We start from the raw sequence: 25,759 nt of genomic DNA, 5'->3' as shown, positions 1-25,759 counted from the left end.
TCCAAAATACATAAAGAACTCAACAATAAAACAAAACAAAAACCTGGATGTCAAGAAAACAAAGAAACTAGTTTAAAAATGGGGGACAGTTTTAAACAGAGAATTCTCAAAAGAGGAAACTCAAATGGCCAAGAAACACTTAAATGTTCAACATCCTTAGCTATTAGGGAAATGCAAATCCAAACTACTTTGAAATTCCCATCTTGTACTCATCATAGTGCCCAAGATCAATAAAACAAATTACAGCTTATGTTGTTGAGGATGTGGAGTAAGAGAATCACTCATTCATCGCTGGAGGGAGTGCAAACTTGTATAGCTACTATGGAAATCAGTTCTTCAGAAAAATCAGCTGGGTTATTTGGAGGTTCCCATGGGACCAACCCATGGATATATTCAGCTACATCACTCTTGGGCATATATCCAAAGGACACTTCATCTTATCACAGACACTGTTCAGTCATATTCATTGCTGTTCTGTTCATAATAGCTAGAAATTGGAAACAACCTAGATGTTCCTCAAGAGATGAATGGATAAAGATAATGTAATACATTTACATAATGGAATATTACTTAGCTGTTAAAAATGAAATCATAAAATTTGCAGGTAAATGCATGGAGCTTCAAAAAAATCATCCTGAGTGAGGAGGTAACCCACACCCAGAAAGACAAATATGATATGTATTTTTGGATATCCAAATATGTGGATATTAACTGCCAAGTCAATGATGAGCAAGCTACATTCTATAGAATGAAAGAGTTTAGATGTAGAGTGAAGGACCATGGGGGAGGGATAGATCTCCTTAGGAAGGGGAAATATAATAGATAGTTATATAGTGATGGGGTGGGGACTGGAACTGAAGGATCAAGCAGGAAAGGGAAGGGAAGAAGGAGACAAGGGAGGGAATCCAGAGACAGACAGCTAAAATCAAGGGCCATTTGAGTGGCAGTGTGAAAACCTAATAAAGTAGAAACTCCCCCAAATATATACATATACAAAGGCTATCTAAATGAGATTGCCAAATAATGAGGGTAACAGAGCCCCAGCTCTGGTCTGGTAAGAGACATTTCTGATCTTCAAATGAAGTTTCCAGTACTGAGAATGGGTTATAGCTAATTAAGTTATTGGCCAAAGGGGTTGGTCCCATGGGAACCTCCAAATAACCCAGGCTGTTGCCAAGGCTGTAGGTTGCTGTCCACAAACTGATGGCAAGGCCCTATTGCTGAAGATAACATCTACACAACTCATTGAATATGGAGAAGTTGAGCTGGCACCTGCCTAGAGACTTCACTCCCATGGGCTAGTTAGCGCTTATGGTACCAGAAGGTACTCTGCAGATGGTACCAAAGAAGAGTGTAAACAGTAACCCAGCTAGAAACTCTTTATTCTACAATGGTTTTCTGTCTGGAAGATATGCTAGGACAATGTTGGCACAAGGCTTGTATGAGTTACCACTCCATGAGAAGAACCCATGCCCAACACTGCTGGGGTGACCAGTAATTTGAGATTAGATAGCCCAGGGACCTAGGGGGAAACCAAATTTCAGTGTTCTACTAAAGGAATGTAGCAATAAAATTACTCTTAATGACATTCCTCTATTCTGATAGATCAGAACCTTGCTCAGTCATCTTCAGAGAAGCTTTCTCCTACAGTAGATAGGAACAAATATAGAGACCCATAATTAGACAATATTATCAGACAATATGCAGAGAGTGAGAGACCTCAGAACATTCATACCTAAAAGAGATGTCTCATCATATCCCCTCAAGGGCTCAGAGAGCCTTTTAGAAGAGGAGGTGGAAAGAGTGGAAGAGCCAGAGGAGATAGAGGATATCAAAGAAACAAGACCTTCTAAACACAGCAGGACTAATACAGGTATCAACTCATAGAGACTGAGAATCATGCACAGGGCCTGCAGGGGTCTCCATCAGTTGGGGTTCTAGATCCAAAAGAAGTGGACACGTGTTTCCAACTCTAACCCAGAAGCCATCTCCAATTGATAACCACATGCAAATAAAATTTTAGTTTTCCCCTAAAGAATCTCTCTGGGGAAACAGAATAATACTCTTAAGGGTAGGCCACATGCCCAGATGTAGATGGTCAACCAAAAATGAACTCAATGGCATCTTTGGAAGTTCCCCAGAGCTCTTTAAAAATTTTTATTTTTATTTTTATGCTTTTTCTTTTTTTACCCTACAGGTCCTTTGCATGTATATTATGGTTTCTGGTTGTGTGATTTTATGGGATTGCTGAGTGTGCGAACCAGTGGGTCTCTGCAACTGTATCTGTTTCTTGTGCTGTGCTTGGGCTTTTTTCCTTCTGTTTGTTTTGTTCTATTCTGATTTATTTGTTTTTGTTTTATTATATTTAATTATTGTCTCTTAGAAGCCTGCTTATTTTCCAAAGGGGGTGAATATGGATGAGAGGGGAAGTGGGAATGAACTGGGAGGAGAGGAGTAGAGGGAGGGAAAACCATTATCAGAATATACTGTGTGAAAAAAATCTATCTTCAATAAAAGGGAAAAATAAAGAAGACTCTAAAGGTAAAAATAAGACCAAAAGATGGGAGTGGGCATCACAGATACTTGTTTTCTCCCAACAGGGACATGAGGAAGGAAGGGAGGATATGTCTAAGCTCTGAAACACACTAAAAAAAGATGTTTGTTCTTCACATCATAGAAACACACATCAAAGGAGAAGCTATCATTATCTTTTATTTTTTTGAAACATCTACATGAGAGAAAGAGTAAGACATAGCCAAACTCTTGTTTTCTTTTTAGAATTCTGTTGATGAGGCCAAAGTGTACATCAAGAAATTCTCAAAGTGGGATAAATACTTACTTGCAGCACAGAATCAGCAAAAGTATCAACTTAAAAAAAAATATCAGTAAGTCAAGGAAGAGATGCCACATGGACACTAAAAGACACAGTGACACTAAAAGAGCCAAGTAAAAGCCAAGTAAAGCTATGAGAGGTCATCTTTGAATGAACGGAGGGAAGGACTTCCTGTTAGGCAGGGATGCTGTGTGGCCCGCCTCACTAGTGGGTTGTCAGGTGGGTAAGAAAAGTAGCGTTTGTGACTTTGGGATGGAGGACCACTGTGTTGCTAGACATTAGGTCACCCCGAAGAGCTCTTGGTCTTCCAGGGTACTGTGCTTCTAAAGGGTTCTGCTTTTAGGGAATGTAGCAACATAAAAAAAAGACAGTCTTAATCTTACGAAAGTGTCTTCTTGGAAATAGTAAATTAAATGTTTGAAGTACTTGAATACAGTTTATTTCCTATGACTAGATAATATGAACTTGATAATGCATTGCAGGGAGGAGCAAAGAAAGAAATCTAGTACCTCTAAGTGCTAAAGTTAACCTGTAAACCCCACTTGCCCAAGGACTGATAACTTCACAATTTCTTGGAATGTTGGAGGCTGTTGTTTATGTAAGATAACAAGTCACATGTTTTCACCTCAGTAAACAAGGTTGGTTGCCCCAGCTGCACAGGATGTGCTTGATCAAATGTAGATGGGAGGTATGTAAGCAGGAAGTAAAGAAGGCCTTTAAGGATCCAGCCTCAAGGACTTTTTGCCAAAGTTCGAAGAAGACTCTACAACCAGCTAAGGATCTAATCTGAGGAATAAGGAAAAGAATCTACGTATACCATGTTCTTTCAGTCCATCTCTTTATTGTTCTAAGTAAACGTCTCTAAATCTACAGCTTCTTTTCAGCTCTCATTCTTAGCTCCTCTCTTTCCTGACTAACCTTACATTTCTAACAGGAGACTCCTTGTGATCCTGAGAAAAGTTTCAAAACCCTCAAGGTCATAGCACATTCCTAGAATAGACTATAAGGAGCAGAGCTATTACCATGGTAACACAAGGTTCCAAGGTCTCAGGACCAGAGGGAGGGGGCATAGTGCCCAGTGTGACAAACTCTGAGACGTAGCTTTTTATCAGCAGACTTGACAAGCGAAGAATTGGCAGGCTTTTCTTAGTCTTTTGTGTTAACAGCCTTGGTGAGACACCTGGGATTCTGACCTTGTGCATAACTGTAAAGTTTTAAACTTATGACCTATATACAAAGGCCTTTAGTCTAGTTCGAACTTTCTCTGAGGTGAAAATGAGCTAAATGTGTGCAGTTTGTGTTAAACTGAGGAGAAATTATTATTTTCTGTTAGTCCGAGCAAAAGGAACAAAGCAGGCTTTAAGTGTCTATAGTCTCACGGGACAATGGATCTGGCTATGAAGCATATCCTGGTATATTTTCTATTTATCAAAATTATATAGCTAAATGAAAAGTCATGTTCCTCACCACCCACACATATATGTGCCCATAAGACAGAGGTGTAATCATGAGATTACACATACATATTACATGAAGATGCATGGTAATGGGGAGATATCATAGTGTAATTACACAAGAAATCCACAACAAGAAACAGCCAATTCATTACAAAGGCAATAATTCCAAAATGCCATGCATTTTGGTTTAATCCTCCATCAGAATCTTTGACTCTGGTGGGTTGATCTTTTGAACACTAGTTGTCACCTGCTGTATACTGCCATATCCTTTTGCTACCAACAGCTCTCAATAAGGAAGTACATTAGGACATATGCTTGCACCCGATTGGACCACAGAAGGAAGTACCATAACCTTGTGGATTCTGCCTGTATGAACACCTGACTAACATAACTTAGTGCTATTCTCTGGGAGCCCTGGGTATGGACCTGGCCAGTGTCCATCTTCCTAGACAACATTAAATAAAGCTTGCTTTAATTGGGCAATCATGGCTCTAGTCTTTTTCCTTGCAATTTTCAGATTAACAGTACCCCCAAAATAAAATTAAGAAACCATTCTTTGCAAATAAGTTTTCCCATGAGAAGCAGATGAAGACACTGTAATGTATGGAGTTTCCTTTAGATCTGTCAGAATTAAAACCCTCCAGTATGAAGCTCTGTCTATATAACACCAAGTAGTTTAAGGAGTTCAGGGTGGGAGTGGGGGACTCTAGTCAGGCCAATCATTTAGTACTTGATTGTCTGACAGAATCTTTCAAGTTTCTATTGTTTATTTATTTTCTTATTTATTTTTTGTATTATAATTCTTTATTAATTCTTTAGGAATTTCACATCATGCACCCCAATCCTACTTACCACCCAGTCCCTCCATATCTATGTCACTCCAAGAGAACTCCCCCCAGATTAATGAAAAACAAAACAAAACCCACCTCAATCCTCAGTCTTTCTCACCTTTCCAACACCTCTTCACTCATTCTAGTTCCCTTGGGAGCTGTGGTATATTGTGCAGTATACCCTTCTGTCCAGTCATCCCCACCTACAAATGTTTATTTAAATGAGTCATTGGTCTGGTTCAAGGCCTCTGGCCTCTGGCACACCATCATCACTGGACCCTCACTGAAACTCCTCTTGAATATCCTGCTGTGGCCCTGATGTTATTTATTAAGTGGCACTGTTTACCATATGAGAGAAGCCATGAGGCACAACAAAATCCACTCTAAGAGTTTATCAAGGGAAGGGAACAGAAAGGGTGTGCACAGGCCTATGGAATGACCGTGCAGGAAGAGAGAGAAGGAATAGGTGGAACAGCACATGCATGGCCATGTAGCTGGGGGAGTGGCTAGGAATTCTAACACCTGAGTCATGGAGATCCTATAGCTATTGTTCCACAGGACCAGTCCCTTCACATGCTCCAGCAGGTCATAGATGGTGTAAATTTTAGGGTGGGCCAACCCAAGGTCCAGGATGTAGGCTTGTGTGGTACCTGAGCCACTGGTGTTATGGGAATTCTGTCATTGGTCTGCTAGCCAATTGAGAGGAGCATTTTGGTCCAAGAGGCTGGGTTTTCTTTGGGGATGGCCAAGACCAAGAGAAAAGGAGTAGAGGAGTGCTCAGGTCTTTCGAGCTGGGAGCGAGTGACTGCAGGTATTAACAGTGGCTTTTTATTTGGATCAGGTTCCCTTTTTATTCTTTAATATTTGTGCATGGGTTTTGTTTGTTAATAAATGGTAAAGAAATTATATAGCACACTGGGACTAGCCCCCTCAGTCTCTCCCATGCTCTCCTATGCTCGTGCCATCAGGGCCAGTTCTCCCACACCCATGGTGAGGGGTGGGGCCAGCTCTCCCCTGAGGAGTAGGGCCAGACTTCCTGCTGCAGTGTCCAGCAAAGGGCAGGGCCAGCTATCCCAAGGCCAATGAAGGGTGGGGCTGGCTTAACACAGCCCTCAGATTTCAACGCAAACGGTTCCTATGGCCCCCTGTGGTAACACAGATAATGGACATCAACACAGACCCCAGCGGCAGCAGGACCAGACATGGCTCTCAGCAGCAGCTTAGGTCTGGCCATCACCATGACCCCAGTGGCACCGCAGGCTACACAGATCAGTATGGTCCCAGCAGCAGCATGATCCTCAGACACCAACATGCTCTCAGGTGGCTAACCAGATCTGGGTATCCACGCAGTCCTTGGTGGTAACAGGAGTCGTGGACATCAACTCAGACCCTGGCTGGTGTAGGGCCATGGACCCACACACGGTCCTCAGCAGCACCCCAGGCCTGGATGTCACTGTGGCACCTTGCAGCAGCTCAGGCCACTCAGGATGGGCCTGTGGGTGTCTTCAGCCAGCCTAGACTGTATAGACTCAGCCTGGCCTATAGGTGTCTTTCACCTGCCTGGGCCAAGTGGCACCTCCATTGTTTGTTACTGGATTGTGACTGGTGATAAAAATCTTATGAAAGAATAACATTAGGTTCTGTTTAGTTTAGAAGGAACTAAAACACTGACGAACAATTTTTTCCTATTTAAAATCAGTTGCTTCCAGAAAGAAAAGAATAAAGCCGTATCTGTCTAAAATGTAGCCAGAAGGGGAAACTGGTCTTTATTTGGGACCTATGTTGAGGGTCAACATAGAGTGTCAGGGCATAACTTAGTTATGACAAAAGTAGCCTTTTGAACGGGGGCAGTGGATAATGACTTTATTTTGAAATAACCCCATGTCTCAGCCTTTGGAAGGTGTAATACAATTTAATTCTACCTTTAACTATGTCTTAATGCAGGAGACTTAAAAATAGCCAAAGCTTATGGCTGGAATCATTTCTATAAATATTTGGACTCAAATGTGGACAACTGGAAAACAAATTATAAAGAATGATAACCCATCCTATGAGTACACATTGTGTGCACCCCACAAACATGTTGAGGTAAATGGACAAACTGGGGAGTCTCATGGTGGAGGCAAGTTACAATGTCCTCATCTGCTTCTCATGGGGAAACTTGCAAAAAATGATTTCTTAATTTCATTTTTGGGGTATTAGATTTCTTTCTTTGTCTTCCTGAATGCATTATTAAGCTAATATCATCTAGTCATTAGGAATTAACTTAGTTAAACTATTTTAAATGTTTAGTTTGCTATTTCTAAATCTTTAGATTACTAATTATCTGTTTCAAAATATTTGTATTACCCAGATTCTACCCAAGACTGAAATGTTGTCTCCTTTTATAGGCAAATAGTTTTTAAACCATTAATAAGAGCAATGACTAGGGCAGATGTGTGTGTGTTCTCTGTATTTGGGTGTGGTGTGTGTGTGGTGTATATGTGTGTATGATATTTTTGTGATGTTTGTGGTGTGTGTATATGTGTGTGTTGTATGTGTGTGTGGTGCTTGTGTGGTGCTTGTGTGGTGTTTGTGATGTGTGTATGTATATGTGGTGTATGTGTATGTGTGGTGTGTGTGACACATGTGTGTGTATGGGTGGTGTGTATGTATGTGTGGTGTGTGTGACATGTGTGTGTATGTGTGGTATGGGTGTGTGTGTATGTGTGGTGTGTGTGACATGTGTGTGTATGTGTGGTGTGTGTGATATGTGTATGTGTGGTGTGTGTGGTGTGTGTATACGTGGTGTGTGTGTGTGTGTGTGTGTGTGTGTGTGTGTGTGTGTAGATGGGGACTGCTGCAGTTTGTAGGCTTCCACCCTACTTCAGTGAGAGATCCTGTCTCCAGGGACTAGGTCAGGCAGAAATAGAGAAGGGCTCTGACAGCCTCCTCTGGCCTCTGTGCATGAACAGATATTTGCAAATTTTAGGATACTTACTTCAGGATACTTAGGATACTTAGGCAATTTTTCTCCAAATATATTTTCTGGAAATCCATTTCTTTATGCTAATTTTGAACAGGTCATGAAAGTTAAAATTTATTCTGATACCTACTGAAGTAACCTGAGCAAATGCCTTCACTGATTCTTTTCTGCATTATCATTTAAAGTCTGAATTCTAAGACACAGGATGTATTCTGTTGGCTATTGAACTACATTTGTATAGAAATCGCTCTATTGTGATTAAGAAGAGCTTGCATTTATGGCTTCCCAGCAGGTCTCCTCTTTTGCTTTGGTATTACAGGATGCAGTTGCAGAGCTGTTTGCTCTTTACCCAGGGGACTTCTTAGGGCTGAGTTAGCAGCAAGCATTGGACAGAGAAGATAACATCAACTCCAACTAAGATCAGACTTGCTTTTCCTCGCTAGAGAAGCAGTGGGTCCTCCAAGCTGTGTAAACTCACTACCTGGAATCTCATGGGACTTAGAATTTAAGCAAATGGAAACCTAGGCTAATGCAACACTGGTGCTTGCTGGGCTGTAAGAATGTCCTTTGTCTTTGGCCCATGGATTTCCTGTCTTACCAACATCTATGAAACAATAATAGACTAATTTGCTAGTTTATAAGGGGAGTAAAGGCTCAAACCCACCTCTTGACATTGGGCATGTTAAATCAGATGGTATTGTTAACCAGGATATTGCATAGCAATGATGGGACTAAACTGTGGCAAGCAAGGTGCCTCATGTGCATAATTTAAGGAGGTTCTCACTTTCAGATTCATGCAAGTGGCAAGTGGTAGCCCTATATTTACATGACCCAGACAGCAAGCACTGCCTTAAATTTAGGGACCTACTGCTTTGCTGGCCTCATTTAGTCCCAGATCTACAGAAAAATGCAAACTAAACCATGAATGATATGTTACTTCATTAGTAATGAAAGTGTAACAAAACTAAAGTTAGCAAAGGTTGAAGCTTGGCAAAACCCAGGGCTGGCAAGGAGCTGAAACCAGAGTGGGTTTTCTTTTACTTGTGTGTGGTCATAACTGACACGCTAGCCTAGGAGGCAATTCAGTGTTATCCAACCATATTTAAGAGATGCACAGCCCATGGTTCAGTAATTCCACTCCTCCTTATGCTCCTTCTGGATAGACTTTGCTTATAAATTTAAGAAAGTATATTGTAGCAACAGAAGAAAATACATTCTATTCTGTTTATAGGAAGGATTATTTTAAACAATGCAATGGAAGGACTAGGGTGACCTGCTATGGGGCAAATCTGAAAAAATAATCAACACTGTGGAATGAAGTGCCCAAGTTGTTGACAGGACATATGTGATATAATACCATTTACCCAAAGTCATCATTGACAAAAGTCTGAAAACATGCCAACATACATTGTGAACAAGAACATGCCCGGGAGTGTAAACACAAGCTTGGCAAGAGTAAATAGCAATTATCCAAGAGCAGTGACTTCTAAGAAGTTTAATGGGGCAGACAGGCACCTTGCACAGCACCCATTGTGGTCTATAAAGAATCCCCAAGGGCATCAAGGTAAGTTACTTGAATTTGATAAAGCGGGACATGGATATGGGTGTTCATTGTGCTATCACTTTGTATACATTAGAACAACTACATTTTTAAAGGTTGTGATTAAAGATAGACCATTTTTACCTGGACCTGGTGGCAGAGGTTCATAATTCCAACTACTTGAGAGGCTGAGGCAAGAGGATCACAACTTCAAGGACTTCCTCACCTGCAGAATGATTTCTGGCCCACTGGGAAAGCTCAGGAAGACCTGTGTCAAAAATGGAAAAATAAAAAACCAAAAGACAAAAGCAAAACAAAACAAAACAAAACAAAAAAAGCTGGGCAGTGGTGTCTCACACCTTTAATCCTAGCACCCAGGAGGCAGAGGCAGGTGGATCTCTGTGAGTTTGAGGCTAGCCTGGTCTATAAAGCGAGTTCTAAGACAGTCAGTGCAGTTACATAGAGGAAACCCTGTCTCAAAAAAAACAACCAACCAACCAACCAACCAAACAAACAAACAAGATTAAGAAGATGAGCCAATAGTTAGAGCACTTGCCTAGTATGTAAGAAGCCCTAGGTTCAGTCTCCAGCCTCCCTGCCTAGCCTTAAAGATTTTAAAACATTTTTTTAATACATCAAGGCAATACCCTATTGAATTCATCCTAACAGCAAAATTGAATTGTCTACAATCAGTCAAATGCTTCAACCAGTTTCATTCCTATTTCCCTAAGTTGACTTTCAAGGCACCTGGAAAATCTTAAGCTAAAAGCCTTTCCTGGGAAGATCTGGAATGACTGCCTTACCCGCCCCTCTACTCCCTGTCTTGCTGCAAGACTCTTAGGCCTGCCCAACATTATTTGGCTCCATTTGTATGGAGAAAGAAGCATTCTTAAAGAGGAAATTACTTTGCACACAGCCTCCACAAGGTATTTTGTTGACCCAGTTAAGCTTAGAGGGTGCACTGGAAGCAGCTCCAAGAGGCCAGGCTAGATAGAGCTTGCTCAGCCAGAAAAAGTGAGGAGAGGCTGAGGACTCGCAAAGACACACCTAAGGATCCAAGATGCTCTTGAGCAGGTCCTTGTAGAAAAGGGGGTAGTGTGCATTGGTCACAGAGAGCTGGCAGTGCTCAGGTATGCCCTGGCTGAGGCCTCTGTTTGCCTCATACACAGCCATGTCACGCTGAGCAAGGGGAGGTGGATGCCTGACTGTTTCAGTCTTGTAGTCTTGGGCTAGTATGTCCGTGGTTGCTTTCCTACCTCAGTTTCTTCTTTCCATGGTTAAACCAAGAGTACCATGCCCCAAACAGGTGCTTTCCAAGGCCTAATATGGATTCTGCTCACAGTCTTTCTAGAAAATGTTCTCTGAATGTTTAGTATGCAATCTTCATGCAAACAAAATAAATTCCTGGTCATCTAGAAACCACAGTGGCAGTACGTGTGGTGGTGGTGAGTCGACTTTTTTTTTTTTTTTTTTTTTTTTTACAAATTACACTTTGTAAACTTGATTTTTTTTTTTCTTTTTCACCTGGAATGTTCTATGCTCTGTAAGATGCTGGAGCTGAGCCCTGATTAGCTTCTATGTGGAGTCCAGATGAGCTGTAAGTGTAATAGCAGGTCATTTTATCTCAGCCGAGCCTCAGCTTGAAGAGAAGAGAGCCTGGAGGGCTGTTGGGGTAGAGGGTTGGGGATGTTTGCTTTTGTGGTAATGTCTGCGCCTCTCTGCCGCTGCCTTGTTTTTTTCTCTGTAAACAGGCTGAGCTGGCTCTGTCTTGAATACTGTGACTGTCACAGATGTGGATTTGGGTTCATTTTTTTTTTTTAAACATCACTGTTCTGGGGCCTGTCATTACCTCATGTTCTATTTTTTGTTTTTTCTAAATCTGGGAAAATAAGTGGGATAACAAGGTGGCTTGAAGTTCATGAAAATTCAGAGGCAGTAAACACTTTACGAAAAACAACACTTAGTTAACCTATGTATTTTATGTAAAGTACTACAGCCTAGCAACCTCAACTCTGGACCTCCTTTCTCCTGTGATGATGCAGGTGGTGGAGATTCCTGTACCACACCCAGTGTGTACCAAATCCAGTGTTCACCAAATGCTTGGACTTGCATTGTCCCTGGTTTTGTAACCCTCTGCCCCACTCTGAAGCTTGGCCACAGAATATGCACATAAGTAATTAATTTGGGATGTGACATTCAGGAAAGTTGATTTTCCCATGTGAGATAACTGAATAAGTTAGGACATCACAGTGAGGAGCTCAGCCTGTGACCTCACTAAGTGCTCTTCAGGCATTTTGGAAAAAAAAAACCCTTGCATCTCCCACAGTTGGAGCCTTCAATACTGTGCTGACAGACAGCAGCCATGAGCATTGTTGGTGTGGCAAACAGTGTTAAACTCTCTTTGAGGATGAGGAGGCTTGTCAATGGAAACCGACATAACACAGCTTGCTGGGTATCAGTGATAGTGCTGACCCAGATTTCAACTCCTTAAATTTCAGAAGTTGAGTGACTGCTTACAGAATTCTAGTTTGGGGCAGCAAGTTGCAGCTGTTAGTGTGATGAGGCTTAGGATGGGGTGGGGGCACATGGGATTGGGCATAGTGGAGTTAGGAGATTAGGAGAAAATAGATAGTTAGGAATAAAAGCTTGAGAAAAATGAGATTCTCTTGGATTTTCACAAAATGATTTATAGTTAGAGAGGAGTGTTGCTGAGTGGGAAGGTGCTGTGGTCACCACACCATGGCTGAGAGGAAGGTGACCAATAAATGGTTCAAAGCCAAGTGTGGTTGTGCATGGCCAGAATCCCAGAGCTGGGGAGGTTGCAGGGAAGAGGAGCAGGAGTTCAAGGCCAATTTCTGCTACATATGGAGCTTGAGGTCAGATATAGTAGACCCTGTTACCCATAAACACACTTACACAAGCATACACACATACACACACAGTCACACAAATACACAAAAATAGACACACACAGACATACATATACACACACATACATACTTACACAAACACACAAATACACTCATAACCACACATATATATAATCACACATATACACACATACACAAAAATACACCTGTACACACAAACATACACCATACACAAAATATACACAAACATACATACACACACACATACATACACACACATGCAAACATACATACACACATATACAAAAACACACATAGACATACACATAAACACACAAACACACACACCACACACACATACACAAACATACACAATCACATCAATACACAAAAACATATACACATACACACAGAAACTAACATACATAGATGTTCTGGTGGACGCTCCATCTCAACTCCCCTCCTCCATCTCTCTCTCCCTAAATCTGTCCCCTCAAAGCCCACCAAATAGCAGCCCCTCCCTTAGAGCTGCCCTCTTGTTCCAGACCTACCTCTCAAAGCCCACCAAAAGCCTCCCTGGGGCTGCTCAAGACCATGCCTACAGGTTCCTTAGGGCCTGGTAGCCATATCTGCCATATGACTCTTCCTCTGCCTTTCCAAGGGTCACCCAGGATTGCTTGGCTCTGTTTATTAAACTTGGATTTATTAATTTGGCCCCATTGGCTTATTACATCAGTGGAGGTGGATACTCAACAACTAGGGATTCAAAGCTTATCAATATACACACACACAAACACACTATACACACACATACACAAATGCATACACAATCACACATACACATACATTCAAACACATACCCATATATATATACAAACACATACATATATACACACAAACAAGTACACATACACAAACATGCACAAAACACACACACACAGTCCAAATTGCTTAGCAGACACACCACTGCAAAAAAATATAATTCTTGGGTTGGAATATATAGCTCAGTAAGTATATATATATATATATACTCACATAGCTCTTACTTGGAATGTTCTAGGCCCGGGTTTCATCTTCAGCACCACAAAAACATCAAGCAAGAATGAGAGCAACCCACAGTTTTGAGTTATTCAAAGCTCAAGACTATCACGTGGGTTGACCATTTTTACAACACCAGATAATCATTAAACACATTTTAGCTTTCAACATAGGTCTTTCATTCAACATATCTTTAATGTATTTTTGTGAGAGCATGATTGTAGAACTATGGTTCAGTCCTAGAAACATTCTTTATCCTAAAAGAATAATGAAAAATAAAATGTGAGAAAGAGCAAAAAACATAGTGGTGCTAACTTGAAATCATAAAGTTTAAATTCTGTATATGAATGTATATGCCCAGAGGTGGCATAATCTAGGCACCTCTGTCTAGAGCAGCGGTTCTCAACCTTCCCAATGCTGCAACCCTTAATACAGTTCCTCATATTGTGGTGACCCCAACCACAAAATTATTTTTGTTGCTACTTCATAACTGTAATTTTGATTCTGTTATGAATCATAACATAAATGTCTGATTGCAGGATGGTCTTAGACGACCCCTGTGAAAGGGGGTCATGAGCCACAGGCTGAGAACCACTGGTCTAAAGGCACTGAAAGGCCCCAGGTGGCCTCACTCAGTGATATTTGCTTTCATACAAACCTGGTATTAGGATTAGGTAATGGTCACAGAGTAGTCTGGTCTGCATTTGGTACCAGAGGAGTGAAAGATGGGAGGATGCAGGGAAGAGCCAGCCACTCTTTTTTTTTTTTTTTTTTTTGTTTTTCGAGACAGGGTTTCTCTGTGTAGCTTTGCGCCTTTCCTGGAACTCACTTGGTAGCCCAGGCTGGCCTCGAACTCACAGAGATCCGCCTGGCTCTGCCTCCCGAGTGCTGGGATTAAAGGCGTGCGCCACCACCGCCCGGCCACTCTTTTGGGTTAACAAGTTACCATTCCTGGAGGGCTGAAAAAATCCCCATATACCTTCTGCAGAGGGTTACCTTCACTACCATGGCCACTGCCAAAGCAGCTTCCCAGAACAACCATCTTGTAAAGAGCAGAACAGTGTTGCTGGAGAATTTCTCTCCAGCTCCCGCCACCAAGTCCCGCCAGTCCCAGAGCCCACTTATAAAATAAACACACAGACTCTTACATTATTTAAACTGCTTGGCCATTAGCTCAGGCCTGTTATTGTCTAGCTCTTACTCTTATATTTAGCCCATTTCTATTAATCTTTACTTTGCCACATGGCTCATGGCTTACTGGTACCTTACATCTTCCTTGTCCTGATGGCGGCTGGCCGTGTCTCTCTCTCAGCCTTCCACTTCCCAGAATTCTTTTCCTTGTCCTGCCTATACTTCCTGCCTAGCCAATGGCCAATCAGTGATTTATTTACTGACCAATCAGCAACACACTTGACATACAGACCATCCCACAGCACTTCCCCTTTTCTTTTCTTAAAAAGGAAGGTTTTAACTTTAACATAGTAAAATTACATATAACAAAACAATTATCAAGCAAGAATTACAGTTACAATATTAAAGAAGAGATCCTATCTATCTTATATTTGTGAGTTTAAGGTTTTATATCTAACTTATCTTTTATTATAACTAAGGAAAATTGTAAGTATCTAGTCTTTAACCACATCAATGACCTCAGAAGGATATAATACTGCCTGAGAAATGAGAGAAGGACGCAAGCAACTTTCGGGAGTCTTGCAGGGTAGACAGAGACAGCTGAGCCTGGACAGTCATCCAAAGTTCTCTTGTAAAATTGGGGCATCTGTCTTCAGCCCACAGGCCTAGAGTCTCTTATTCACTTTTCTCTGTGTCCTGTAGAATGTCTGGCAGTTTTCTCTGCAAAGCAGGAACCTGAAGGACCATTTTGTCAAGCAAAGTTCAGTGGTCACCTTTGTATGGGTCCTGCATGTCCAGTTGATCAGGCAGTCCAGGCAAGAACAGTTTCTTGCCCAAATGGCTATTTTTGTCAAGGTGAAGATAAACTCCGTATGGAGTGTCTTCGATGCCCATCCTCCTCTCTGAAGTAAATTGGTGCTGTCAGGAGCAGACATGTCTCACTGTCCAGAAAGTCTAAATTTTTAAAACATTTTAAATGCCATATTCTGTAGGTCTTTGAAGTGTTTGAAGACTACCTATCTATCTGAAATATAACTATGTATACCTAGAAGACTTAACTAACATGGCTACAAATATGATTATCATAGATGACTAATTATTAATCTATTTTTTAATTATCCATTATAATTTTAAATGAGTTACATAAACATAATACCTCAAACAAGAATAGAAATATATATACAGTATAACAAAATTAAGTTTAAACTTGTATCAATAAACTAAAATCTATAGCGATGTAAAACATTTTAAACAAGTTGTTACTCTTTAAAAGTAGGTTCATTAATCTACCCTTTCATCCTATCATATCTAAACTATCCCCTTTTTTTCTTTAGAAAGAGATTGTATTTATAATCAACCTGCTTTAAATAAAAATATTGGTTTTTGTCTGTCCCACACCAGAGGGCGCTTCTGATTTGGGACATAAGAATTTCTTAACCATTTTTTTTTTTTTTTTTTTTTTGAGCAATATGTCTGGGTTTAGAGGGGGAGTGAGCCAATTCCATCTCTAAAGCCAGCTTGGTATATTTGGGAATTTGGGCGTAGCTTCTCTTACTACTTCCTGCTGGAGGGGGGCGCTGTATCTTATGGGGACACGAAGAAAATTTTAGGATCATGGAGTAGTCCATGAGGCTGTATCGTCTGAGCCAGTTGCCTTGGAACCATTCTGGATGTTGAGTCATCTGGGCCATGGTGTCATTGGAGACCTTTCAGGGGGTCTTGGCTGGTCAAACCTGATGTATCTTAATCTGGAACAAATCCATAGTCTCTGGCTTTCTGTGGAAACAAAAGCAGAGACTCTTTTCCAAAGCAACATATCCTTATATCCAAATTTTGAAGTCAAGGTACCTTTAAAATATACATTTTGGCATAACTCAACAGCTTTTACAATCAAATGTTTTTCTGCAGTTACGAATATCAAAGAGAACATAATCCAGATTCTTTGTGTGGTAGCCATCTTTACGTGGCTTATTTTTTTATATTAGCGTGAGCCTATTGCTTTTAAACTGCAGCCTTCTAAGCCTGAAATGGCGCAGTGGCTGCTGGCTCCGCCCACTTCAGCTTCCCAACATGGCGGTGGTCCGCTTTCCGCCAGCTCTGGGAGCCGTAACTCTCAGAAATAGTGGGTCTACACTTTTACCAAAGTAGCGTGTAGCCCAGAAACTTCTTTTTTTTTTGTTTTGTACTAGCAAAGGCTAAATCCACCACATAGCTTAATGTGTTACTTGCAGAGGCCTCATTCCCACCATACTGCAGGTCGAGAGTGCACGCTAGGAACCCGCCAGTAGCTCAAACCGGCAGCTGCCGCTCATTTGAGAGAGACAATTAGGAAGCTGTTTTTAGTTCCGTTTTAGAATCTTTTTTCTAAGTTTTTAGGTGGAAACTCTTGCCACCACGTTGGACGCCATTTGTTGCTGGAGAATTTCTCTCCAGCTCCCGCCACCAAGTCCCGCCAGTCCCAGAGCCCACTTATAAAATAAACACACAGACTCTTACATTATTTAAACTGCTTGGCCATTAGCTCAGGCCTGTTATTGTCTAGCTCTTACTCTTATATTTAGCCCATTTCTATTAATCTTTACTTTGCCACATGGCTCATGGCTTACTGGTACCTTACATCTTCCTTGTCCTGATGGCGGCTGGCCGTGTCTCTCTCTCAGCCTTCCACTTCCCAGAATTCTTTTCCTTGTCCTGCCTATACTTCCTGCCTAGCCAATGGCCAATCAGTGATTTATTTACTGACCAATCAGCAACACACTTGACATACAGACCATCCCACAGCAGAACAGTATTTATCAAGGGAACCATTTTGCTTCCTTCCAAGTGAAGTATCCCTAAGCGTGTTGAGCTTGGCAAAGTTTTTCCTCAAGTTTATTAATGTCACAGGTCTTGAGAAGGAAAATATAACAAATCAATGTGCATATGAGTTTGTGGGTTCAAGGTGCTTTCCTTGACTGGTGTTCTCCCAGCCCACCATAAAAATGCAAAGACAAAAAACACTCCTGACATAGAATTTTAAAAAGTAAAAATGTAACATAATCCATATAGGGCTGTACAGGTTTTCTATTTCCAAACTGGGATCCAAAACTTTTAAAACAATCTGCAAGATAAATATAGGCGAATTTATAATATGGTATCCCCAAATGTAATTGTCTCATTTTCTCTTAGAGAAGAGATCTCGACTCTGTCAAAAGGCCTTTGCGTCTCAGCTGGTGTTGGTTTTTAGGTTATCATTGGGATTTGTATGAGTGGAAGTACCATCAGAGGTGACTGAGTGATTCACCAGGACTGCTGATTCACCAGGACTCTGTTGGAGTAAACAGAGGAGACAGCACTTCTGAGGAGGTTCCCAGTGGGCCTTTGGCACAGTGGTGGACAACTAAGAGAATTATCACCAACCTAGACCTGGAAGGCATTGCGGGGACTGTCCCCCGACACCAGGTCTGTTCTGCCTGATTAAGCATCCTCCTCCAACTCTCTTCCCACCCTGCCCCTCTGCCAGCCACCAGTTACTGGCAGAGAGATGTTCCTGAGGTTCCACCTGGGTGGTTTGTAGAGCAGGCAGTGGGAACATCCAGCTCAGGGCTGCTGCTGGCTGAGTGGCTGCTTTGCAAAGCTTGGGTCCCAGGCCATGGTGCTCAGTTAGATTTTAGGCCTTTGCTTCTTCAGCTGAGCACACTTGTGCAGGATTATTTCTGATAACGCTTTTATTATTTACTATTCAGTTCTCTTCAACGTAGACCAACAGCTCACATACATTTCAGCCAATACTATTTAAATTTAAGTTAAGCATATTATAATGTTTAATTTATGATGAACTAAACCCGAGAAAGAAGTGGCACCCCAACACCAGTTGAGGGTTCAATAACCAAGTATCTGGATTCACGAACCAGTTCTCTCACTTCTGGGGCTTGGCCCACACTGATGTCAGGGAAGAAAACTACAGTCTTCTGAAGAATGCTTGAGTGCGTTCCAGGTGCATCCAAAGTCTGTGGAACATTCTGCTAACATTGCAGCAGGTTGAAAAGTCTATGAAAAAGTTTATATACATCACAATGATTAACAAAAGCAGATCAGATTATCTACCTTGAACATTTTCATTTTTAAGTTCACATTATGCTTTTTTTTAAAAAAGTCTATTATACAATTACAATCGTTATACCTAGATCTCATTCCAAGAAGTGGATATTTATTTATCAATGCACATTTCCTCAGAATCTAATTACACCTTGAAAACATTGCTGCTGTGTAAATAATTAATGCAAGAACATGGCATATAAGTTAAAAAGTTAATGTCAATATTTCAGAGCATTTTGTTATGGCTCTCCTTCCCTCAAATACTTTTCCTCAGGCAAACCCTTAAACATTCTTAAAAACCCATCTATGAAGTTTGTGTTGATTGCTTAGGGCAAATTGAACCTCTTAATTAAGTTCCTTGCATTCCAATTATATATACATCTCTGCACTTTGTGTTATAATTTGCTATTTCTGTTGTATCCATGAAGAGATGGTCAAGTTCTTTGGGGTAAAGACTCATATGACTTTTTCCCCCCATATCTGCTTATTTTTATTTCTTTTTCTTTTTTTGTTTTTTCGAGACAGGGTTTCTCTATGTAGTTTTGGTGCCTGTCCTGGATCTCACTCTGTAGCCCAGGCTGGCTTCAAACTCATAGAGATCTGCCTGGCTCTGCCTCCCGAGTGCTGGGATTAAAGGTGTGCGCCACTGCCGCCTGCCTATTCTTTTTCCTTTTATGACTATAAACTGATCCCAGTCTCCTAAAATTAGATTTTTAGTGAGTGATTTAAAGTGACGTGTGTGTGTGTGTGTGTGTGTGTGTGTGTGTGTGTGTGTGTGTGTGTGTTGGGGAGACAGCTTCGTGGGCTTGCAAGCACAGGTACCTGAGTTTACTCCCAAGGACTTTGTGTCTCAGCACTGGGGAAGTAGACATATGTGGATCCCTGGGGCTCACAGGATCACCAGCTTAGTAAAAGGACAGGAGTCAGCACAAGACACCCCAACACCAAGTTCTCAGCCCAAAGGAGATTAGTTTGCCCCAGAGGGAATAAGGGCAGGGAATAAGAGACAAAGACAGGAGATAGAAGACAAGGGAGAACTGGAAGGGAACAAGGAGGAGGGGACACGGGACTGCCTCCAGATGGAGAGGCAACAGGCATAGCCCATAGGCAAATGGCAGTTTATAAAGGCAAAAAGGGAAACCCTTTGTTAGGATGAGGTGTTTAATTTTAATTGGCCATGTTAATTAGGTGATCCAAAAATGGGATTTTTTGGTTGCTGAACTTCAATATTTTGATAGCTGGACCTTGGTGGCCAGCCTCAGAGGGAAGTAGTCGAATAACGAATAAACCTTAGTGGCTAGCTTTAGGAATGCAATCTAACAGTTTATCAAGACAGAGGAAATGGGGGAAGGGCAAGGCATGCCAGAGCCATGTTTGCTAAGTATGGGCTTACTAGAGCCCTTTACCTAGCCTAGATGGTGAGTCCCAAGCCAGTGAGAGGCAATGTCTCCAAAAAAAGGTGAATGATGTCAGAGGAATCCTCTGGCCTCTACATGCGTATGCATAATGTGTCCATGCACTTGCACACGGATACACACAGACACACAGATTGTAGTATCGCGACTGCTCTCTGACAGCCCTTAGAAGACACTAAATCCTCCTTCTCTGGCTCTGTCTTCTTTCTAAGTGTTTCCGACTCCTACTCTTTTTTTCCCAGAGACTGTCCTCATCTGGTTCTTGTGGTTGCTGTCATCCTAGCACTTGACATTTCTTGCCTCTGTCCTCTATAAGATTTTTATTAACTTATAGTCACTGAATAACAAGCAATGTTTTCTATTTCAGTTAATTCAAGAACAAAGCCCAGGTGATGAAACTAGAGTGTAGGCTTATTTGGTTTTTGTTTTCCATTAGGAATCCAGGAAGACAAATTTTGGGTTGATATTGTACATTTTTGAGCATAAAGGGGGTGGCAGGCCTGTCCTCAGTACCTTAAAGGTCAGAATGAGGTAGCTGAAGTGGAACAGGGCCTCCAGGTCCAGTTTGATGCTGACATGATCAATACCTAAAGAAAAACCCAGCAAGAAGAATATCAGTGATAGTGAGAGTCCTGCTTATTATGTTCAACCTTGCTAGTGGCCCATGCAATTAAAGCCCTGTAAATTCACTGGGCTTATGGTCTGAATGCTTTCCCATCTGTAGCTGATGTCCCAGGAAATCCATGTGAAGGCAGGATAGGTTCCACCCTGACTGTCCACATGCATGGTTTGGTGGCAACTTACATGATCACTGTGTAGCAGTGTCACACACTCCCCAAGGAGTTCCTGGCTACTTCTAGTGGGTGCAAAGGGGGTTCATTTTCTTACACAAATACCTGGAGTGTACATGACTTAGAGTAGCAAGCCAGAATACACTGAAAACAACCCACCCTTTTCTTGTTTTTTTTTTTTAATATTTCAATGTTTATTCACATGCTTTGTTTTCTCTTAAGAATCAAAGTTGCCCAAATTAAAATCTTTCTGCTAATATTACTACATATGCCATAAAAAGAAAGAAAAAAAAAAGGAAAGAAAAAATATAAGGGCTTTTTAAAAATTAGGACAGGAAAAGACTGAAAACCAAGTTCAAGTTCTCTTAGCTCCAAATGAAATGAAATTAAGAAAACTTAGTTTCTAATAGGGAAAAAACAAAACAAAACAAAACAAAGACCCCAAATCCAAGCATCAGCATCATTCTTCCTACCCTGCCCCCACCCCACATACCAACAACAAACAAGAAAGGGCAGGAGCTCACTGTATTGTGGGCCACTCAAAAACACGGGCCTGGTCCTAGGCTGTGGCCAGCATCCTCTGTCCAGTGGGACAAACAACACCAGGGATGTGTACTCTGCTATCGTAGGGTTCTGTGTGGCTGGTGGGTTGTGAGGTGGAAATTGCAGGATCTTCTGGAGGCTCCCTGTTTAGCTGCACCAGCCTCTCCCAGCGCCTTTCTCCCCTAGGCAAGGGATCCAACAAGATTGGTCCCTACTCAGCTGTGGGCTGTAAACTGTCCTTCTCTTCTCTGTTCTCTGTCCCACATCTTCAATTTTTTCTTCCTCCCCATTGAACTTGTCGTGGGCCCACTTGGGGCTGGCACTGGATTTCTGGAACATGAACCGACCCTGACCCCGAGGGAAGGCTCCTTGGCCATGGCCACGGCTCACCCACTTGTCCCTGCCTTCACCTTCCTGGTCATCATGTAAGTAATACTTCTTGCTTTTGGGTGTGTACTCTGGATCCCATTCCTCTTCCTGGTTTCTCTTTTGAAAGTCATTGTTGCTGTTGTTGTTATTGTTACCAGAGTAGTTTCCTCTGCCCTAACCTCTCCCTCTTGCTCAAAATTGAAAGGTTCCCCGAGCTCTGCCGCCTCTTTCATTTGGACCCACGAAGTCTTTGGTCCCCAGTCTGGATTTGTCTAAATCTGTGGTGGTCTCTTCCCTCTCCTCTGCTTCCTTGGGGTATTCCTCTGCTTTGTAGGAGTGAGACGACTGGGTAGAGGAAGAGGAGGACCTAGACTCGTCTCTTGCTCTGCGGTGCTTCTTCTGCTTCTTTGATCCTTTGTGAGTTTTCTCTTGTTTCCTCAGTCGATCTTTCTCTTGAGTGGCTAGAGTCTCAGGAATCTCCACCGACTCTCTTGATTTACCTCGCTTAAGATCTCTCTCCTTATGCCTTTTTTTTTTTTTTTTTTTTTAACGACGCTCAGTATCAAGGTGGAGATCAACAGGATCATCTTTATATTTGCCTTTAGCCTTGTAGCCAGCTTCCTGGGGACTTTTCATTTCCTCATGAGTCAAACCATGTTTTCTGAATGTACTGGGGGAAATATCTATCCTCCTGTGTATCTCTGGGCTTTTCTTATTTTTAGCTGCTTCTTGTTCGTTTCCTCTCTTTAGGTATTTAGTAAAGCATTCATGCAATGTCATTCCAGAGGATCCAAAGTGGTGTTCTTTAACATGATGAACAATTGTCACTATGTGCTGAGCAAACAATTCTGAGGGGCTACGCTGAGACTGAGCTGACTGTATGTGCTGGAAAATGGAACAAAATTCCTCTTCCTTTTTATTGCTATGGACTAGATCACAAAAAAGCTTTCTTTCCTGAGCCAATAAGCCACTGGGTCTTTTTGTGTATGTTGCTCCTCCTGAAGCAACATTCTCCTTTTTCTGAGATGAACTATATGTAGAGCCAGTGGCTGGAGGACTCTTACCCACAGGGCTCTTTTTAGATGGACTCAAACACCCAGAGCCACGGTCAAATTGACCTTGGTGTGTTCCAGACTGATATCCAGCACCACCTGACATAGACGAGCCCATCTGGGATGTATTAGAAAGTGGAGAACTAGGTCTTGGCGCAGGGCTAGGGCGTGGTGACCTTCGCCTAACCACCACAGACTGGAGGGGGCTTTTGAGAGCTGGGCTTCTCGCCCTGGGGCTCAGATCAGACACTGAGGCCCTTGATACAGAACCAGTGCTATAGGTGGTGGCATCTGGCCATGGCTTTGAGCTCTCAGACCCTTTTATATCTTGAGAGGCACTTCCAGAAAATGTCTGCTCCTTGGCCTCATCTCCCTGGTTATCACCAGCTGCCTGAGATGGCATGCTATCCTTGGAAGAGGACTTTTTCTCTTTCGTAGACTTGCGCTTAGACGATTCAACCCTGCTGTGGTTGGAGGATGACTGGGAGCATGAGGAGCGCCTTGACCTGTCAGAGGATGACTTATCAGAATTCTCCTAGAATGGTTCCTGGACTGTGGTGAAGGGGACCTTCTCTTTGGGAACCGGGATAGGGAACGGCCCGATGAGGGCTGTACGCTTGCCGGTAGTTCTGCCAATTAGGCTGATAGTTTCCGTAAGCCACCTCGGTTATACTGGCCCCATGGATAAAAGCCTCGGTTTCGCCTACAGAAATAATAGGGCCTCCGGTAGCCTCTATTGTGGCCTTGGAAATCTCGATTCTGATACACTCAGGGGTGATTCCTTTCTCTGTTATGAGCTGGAGAGTATGATCTGGAACTCAGCCTGCGCTTCCTTGAACAGGAGACAGATCGGCTTCTGGACCGAGACTTGGAAAACGATCGAGACTGAGATATGGATGCAGATCTTGAGTGAGAAGATCGAGACCCAGACTTGGATTTGTTTGTTTTTGACATTTTGGAAGACAAGGTCGCTGTTCAATAAAATCTGGACCCGCCGAAGCGACTAAAGCAGCAGTCTCGCAACAGCATAACCGGCCCGAACCTCACCCCTGCCGACAGCGCCAACCCACCTTTTTTTTTTCTCTTTCTTTCTTTCTTTCTTTCTTTCTTTCTTTCTTTCTTTCTTTCTTTCTTTCTTTCTTTCTTTTAAATTTGTGGTGGTATTTATTATTTGTCTTCTTTTTTAAATATTTATTTATTTATTATGTATACAGTGTTCTGCCTGAATGCCAGAAGAGGGTACCAGATCTCGTGATAGATGGTTGTGAGCCATGATGTGGTTGCTGGGAATTGAACTCAGGAACTCTGGAAGAACTGCCAGTGCTCTTAATCTCTGAGCCATCTCTCCAGCACCCCACCCTTTTCTTAACAGCTGTTAGCAGTCATTGCAGCTACAATTTGTCACTTGACATAAAACGTGAACTGGATCGATCCCCTTTGGAATGGGAATTTGTAGTTCTCTTTGTGACTATGGAGGTGACAAAATCCATTTAGGACTTGGTAGTTAGTCAGCTCTAGCACAAGCCTGAAGCATCTGCCCTTTTCTGGCCCAATGGAGGCCCAGAGCTCTCTAAGATATCACTGTTCCAAAGGAGGCAAACTATGAGTCAGGTGTATAATTTAAGAATGTATAGCAGCTATATTTAAAAAAGGAAAAAGGTAGATTGATTTTAATAATATGTCAAACCATATAAAACATTATTTAAATTAAAAAAATTACTAACACTTCATTATATAGCTCCTTCCCCAATTCTATCTTAGACACCAGGGTATTTCCACATTGACTGAGTATCTCTTAAGTGCTCAGTGGCTCCTCCACCTTGGGGTCACAGTTACACTGGGCTACATGGCTCAGGAAAACCGTGGCCAGTCTGCTGTGAATGGAGAATGGTTAGAGCTCCAAGTGGGTAGCTTGGAAAAGTTTCACTTCACAGCTGCACTTCAGGTTTAGACCTCCACATTAGGAGATCTGCTTCCCTTCTCTACAATGCGTTGTGGAGACTCTGCCTTCTGTGCAATAATTCCTGCTGTGAGAAGTGGAACGAATGCTGAACACATGGGACAGAATCAGCATTAGGCAAAAATGACACCATTCATCATCAATGAAGGGGGGCCTTGACAGAGCCAACAGAGGAAAGCTGGGATGCATGAGGACCTCCTAAATGAGATGGCAGCCAGCAGATACCACTCATGCATTGTAAAGTGGATGTTGTAGAAAGAAGCTTCATGGTATGAATGCCCTAAACGATCTCATGTGGTATGATTATCCCTGAAATTGCTCTAATTAGAGTGTTTTGTTTGTTAGTTTTGTTTTTTTGAGACAGGGTTTCTCTGTGTAGTTTTGGTGCCTGTCCTGGATCTTGCTCTGTAGCCCAGGCTGGCCTCAAACTCACAGAGATCTGCCTGGCTCTGCCTCCCAAGTGCTGGGATTAAAGGTGTGCACCACCACCACCCGGCAATTAGAGTGTTCTTAAGGAAGCATATTTACAAGCCTGAAGGGAACAGAGATGCTGGAGCCCAAAGTGCCATGCAAAGGTGATGAATGGTGGTCAAGGGAAATGCATCAGTGTTGAATAGAGACTAATAGGAGTGAGGAAGCCTCAACAGAGAGGTTCCCTGTGGAAGGAGGTGTGTTAGGGCCAGGAGACCCTCAGCTGCAGTGGGATGAGAAGGCTGCCTTGCTGGGTTGACAAGGTCAGACTAATAAGTACAGAAGGCCAGGACCAGTGTGGGCTCAGCATTGCTCTGTTCGTAGACAGAGAAGGGCATGAATCCAGGAAGGAAAGTTATTCAGTCTGCAGCCAATTTTCCTTCCAACTCAAAATTTGTTTTAATCTTTGGCTTGCAG

The 25,759-nt window shown here is 42.2% G+C and overlaps 1 protein-coding gene across 1 annotated transcript in view; it reads right to left on the bottom strand.

Moving 5' to 3' along the window:
* Lamb4 (laminin subunit beta 4) overlaps positions 1-25,759 on the bottom strand; it is a gene marked incomplete at its 5' end in the record, with an annotated part of 136,801 nt that overhangs the window by 94,824 nt on the left and 16,218 nt on the right. Inside the window, 7 exon segments of the mRNA XM_059279851.1 lie at positions 10,663-10,804; positions 14,480-14,599; positions 17,432-17,552; positions 17,700-17,764; positions 18,507-18,603; positions 18,605-18,693; positions 20,670-20,743. Coding sequence (XP_059135834.1) covers positions 10,663-10,804; positions 14,480-14,599; positions 17,432-17,552; positions 17,700-17,764; positions 18,507-18,603; positions 18,605-18,693; positions 20,670-20,743 — 708 coding nt within the window.

This window comes from Peromyscus eremicus, chromosome 14 (genome assembly GCF_949786415.1).
Source record: "Peromyscus eremicus chromosome 14, PerEre_H2_v1, whole genome shotgun sequence".
NCBI classification, from domain to species: Eukaryota; Metazoa; Chordata; class Mammalia; order Rodentia; family Cricetidae; genus Peromyscus; species Peromyscus eremicus.
Note: the sequence above shows the minus strand (reverse complement) of the source record. Positions and strands in the feature narration are given on the sequence as shown.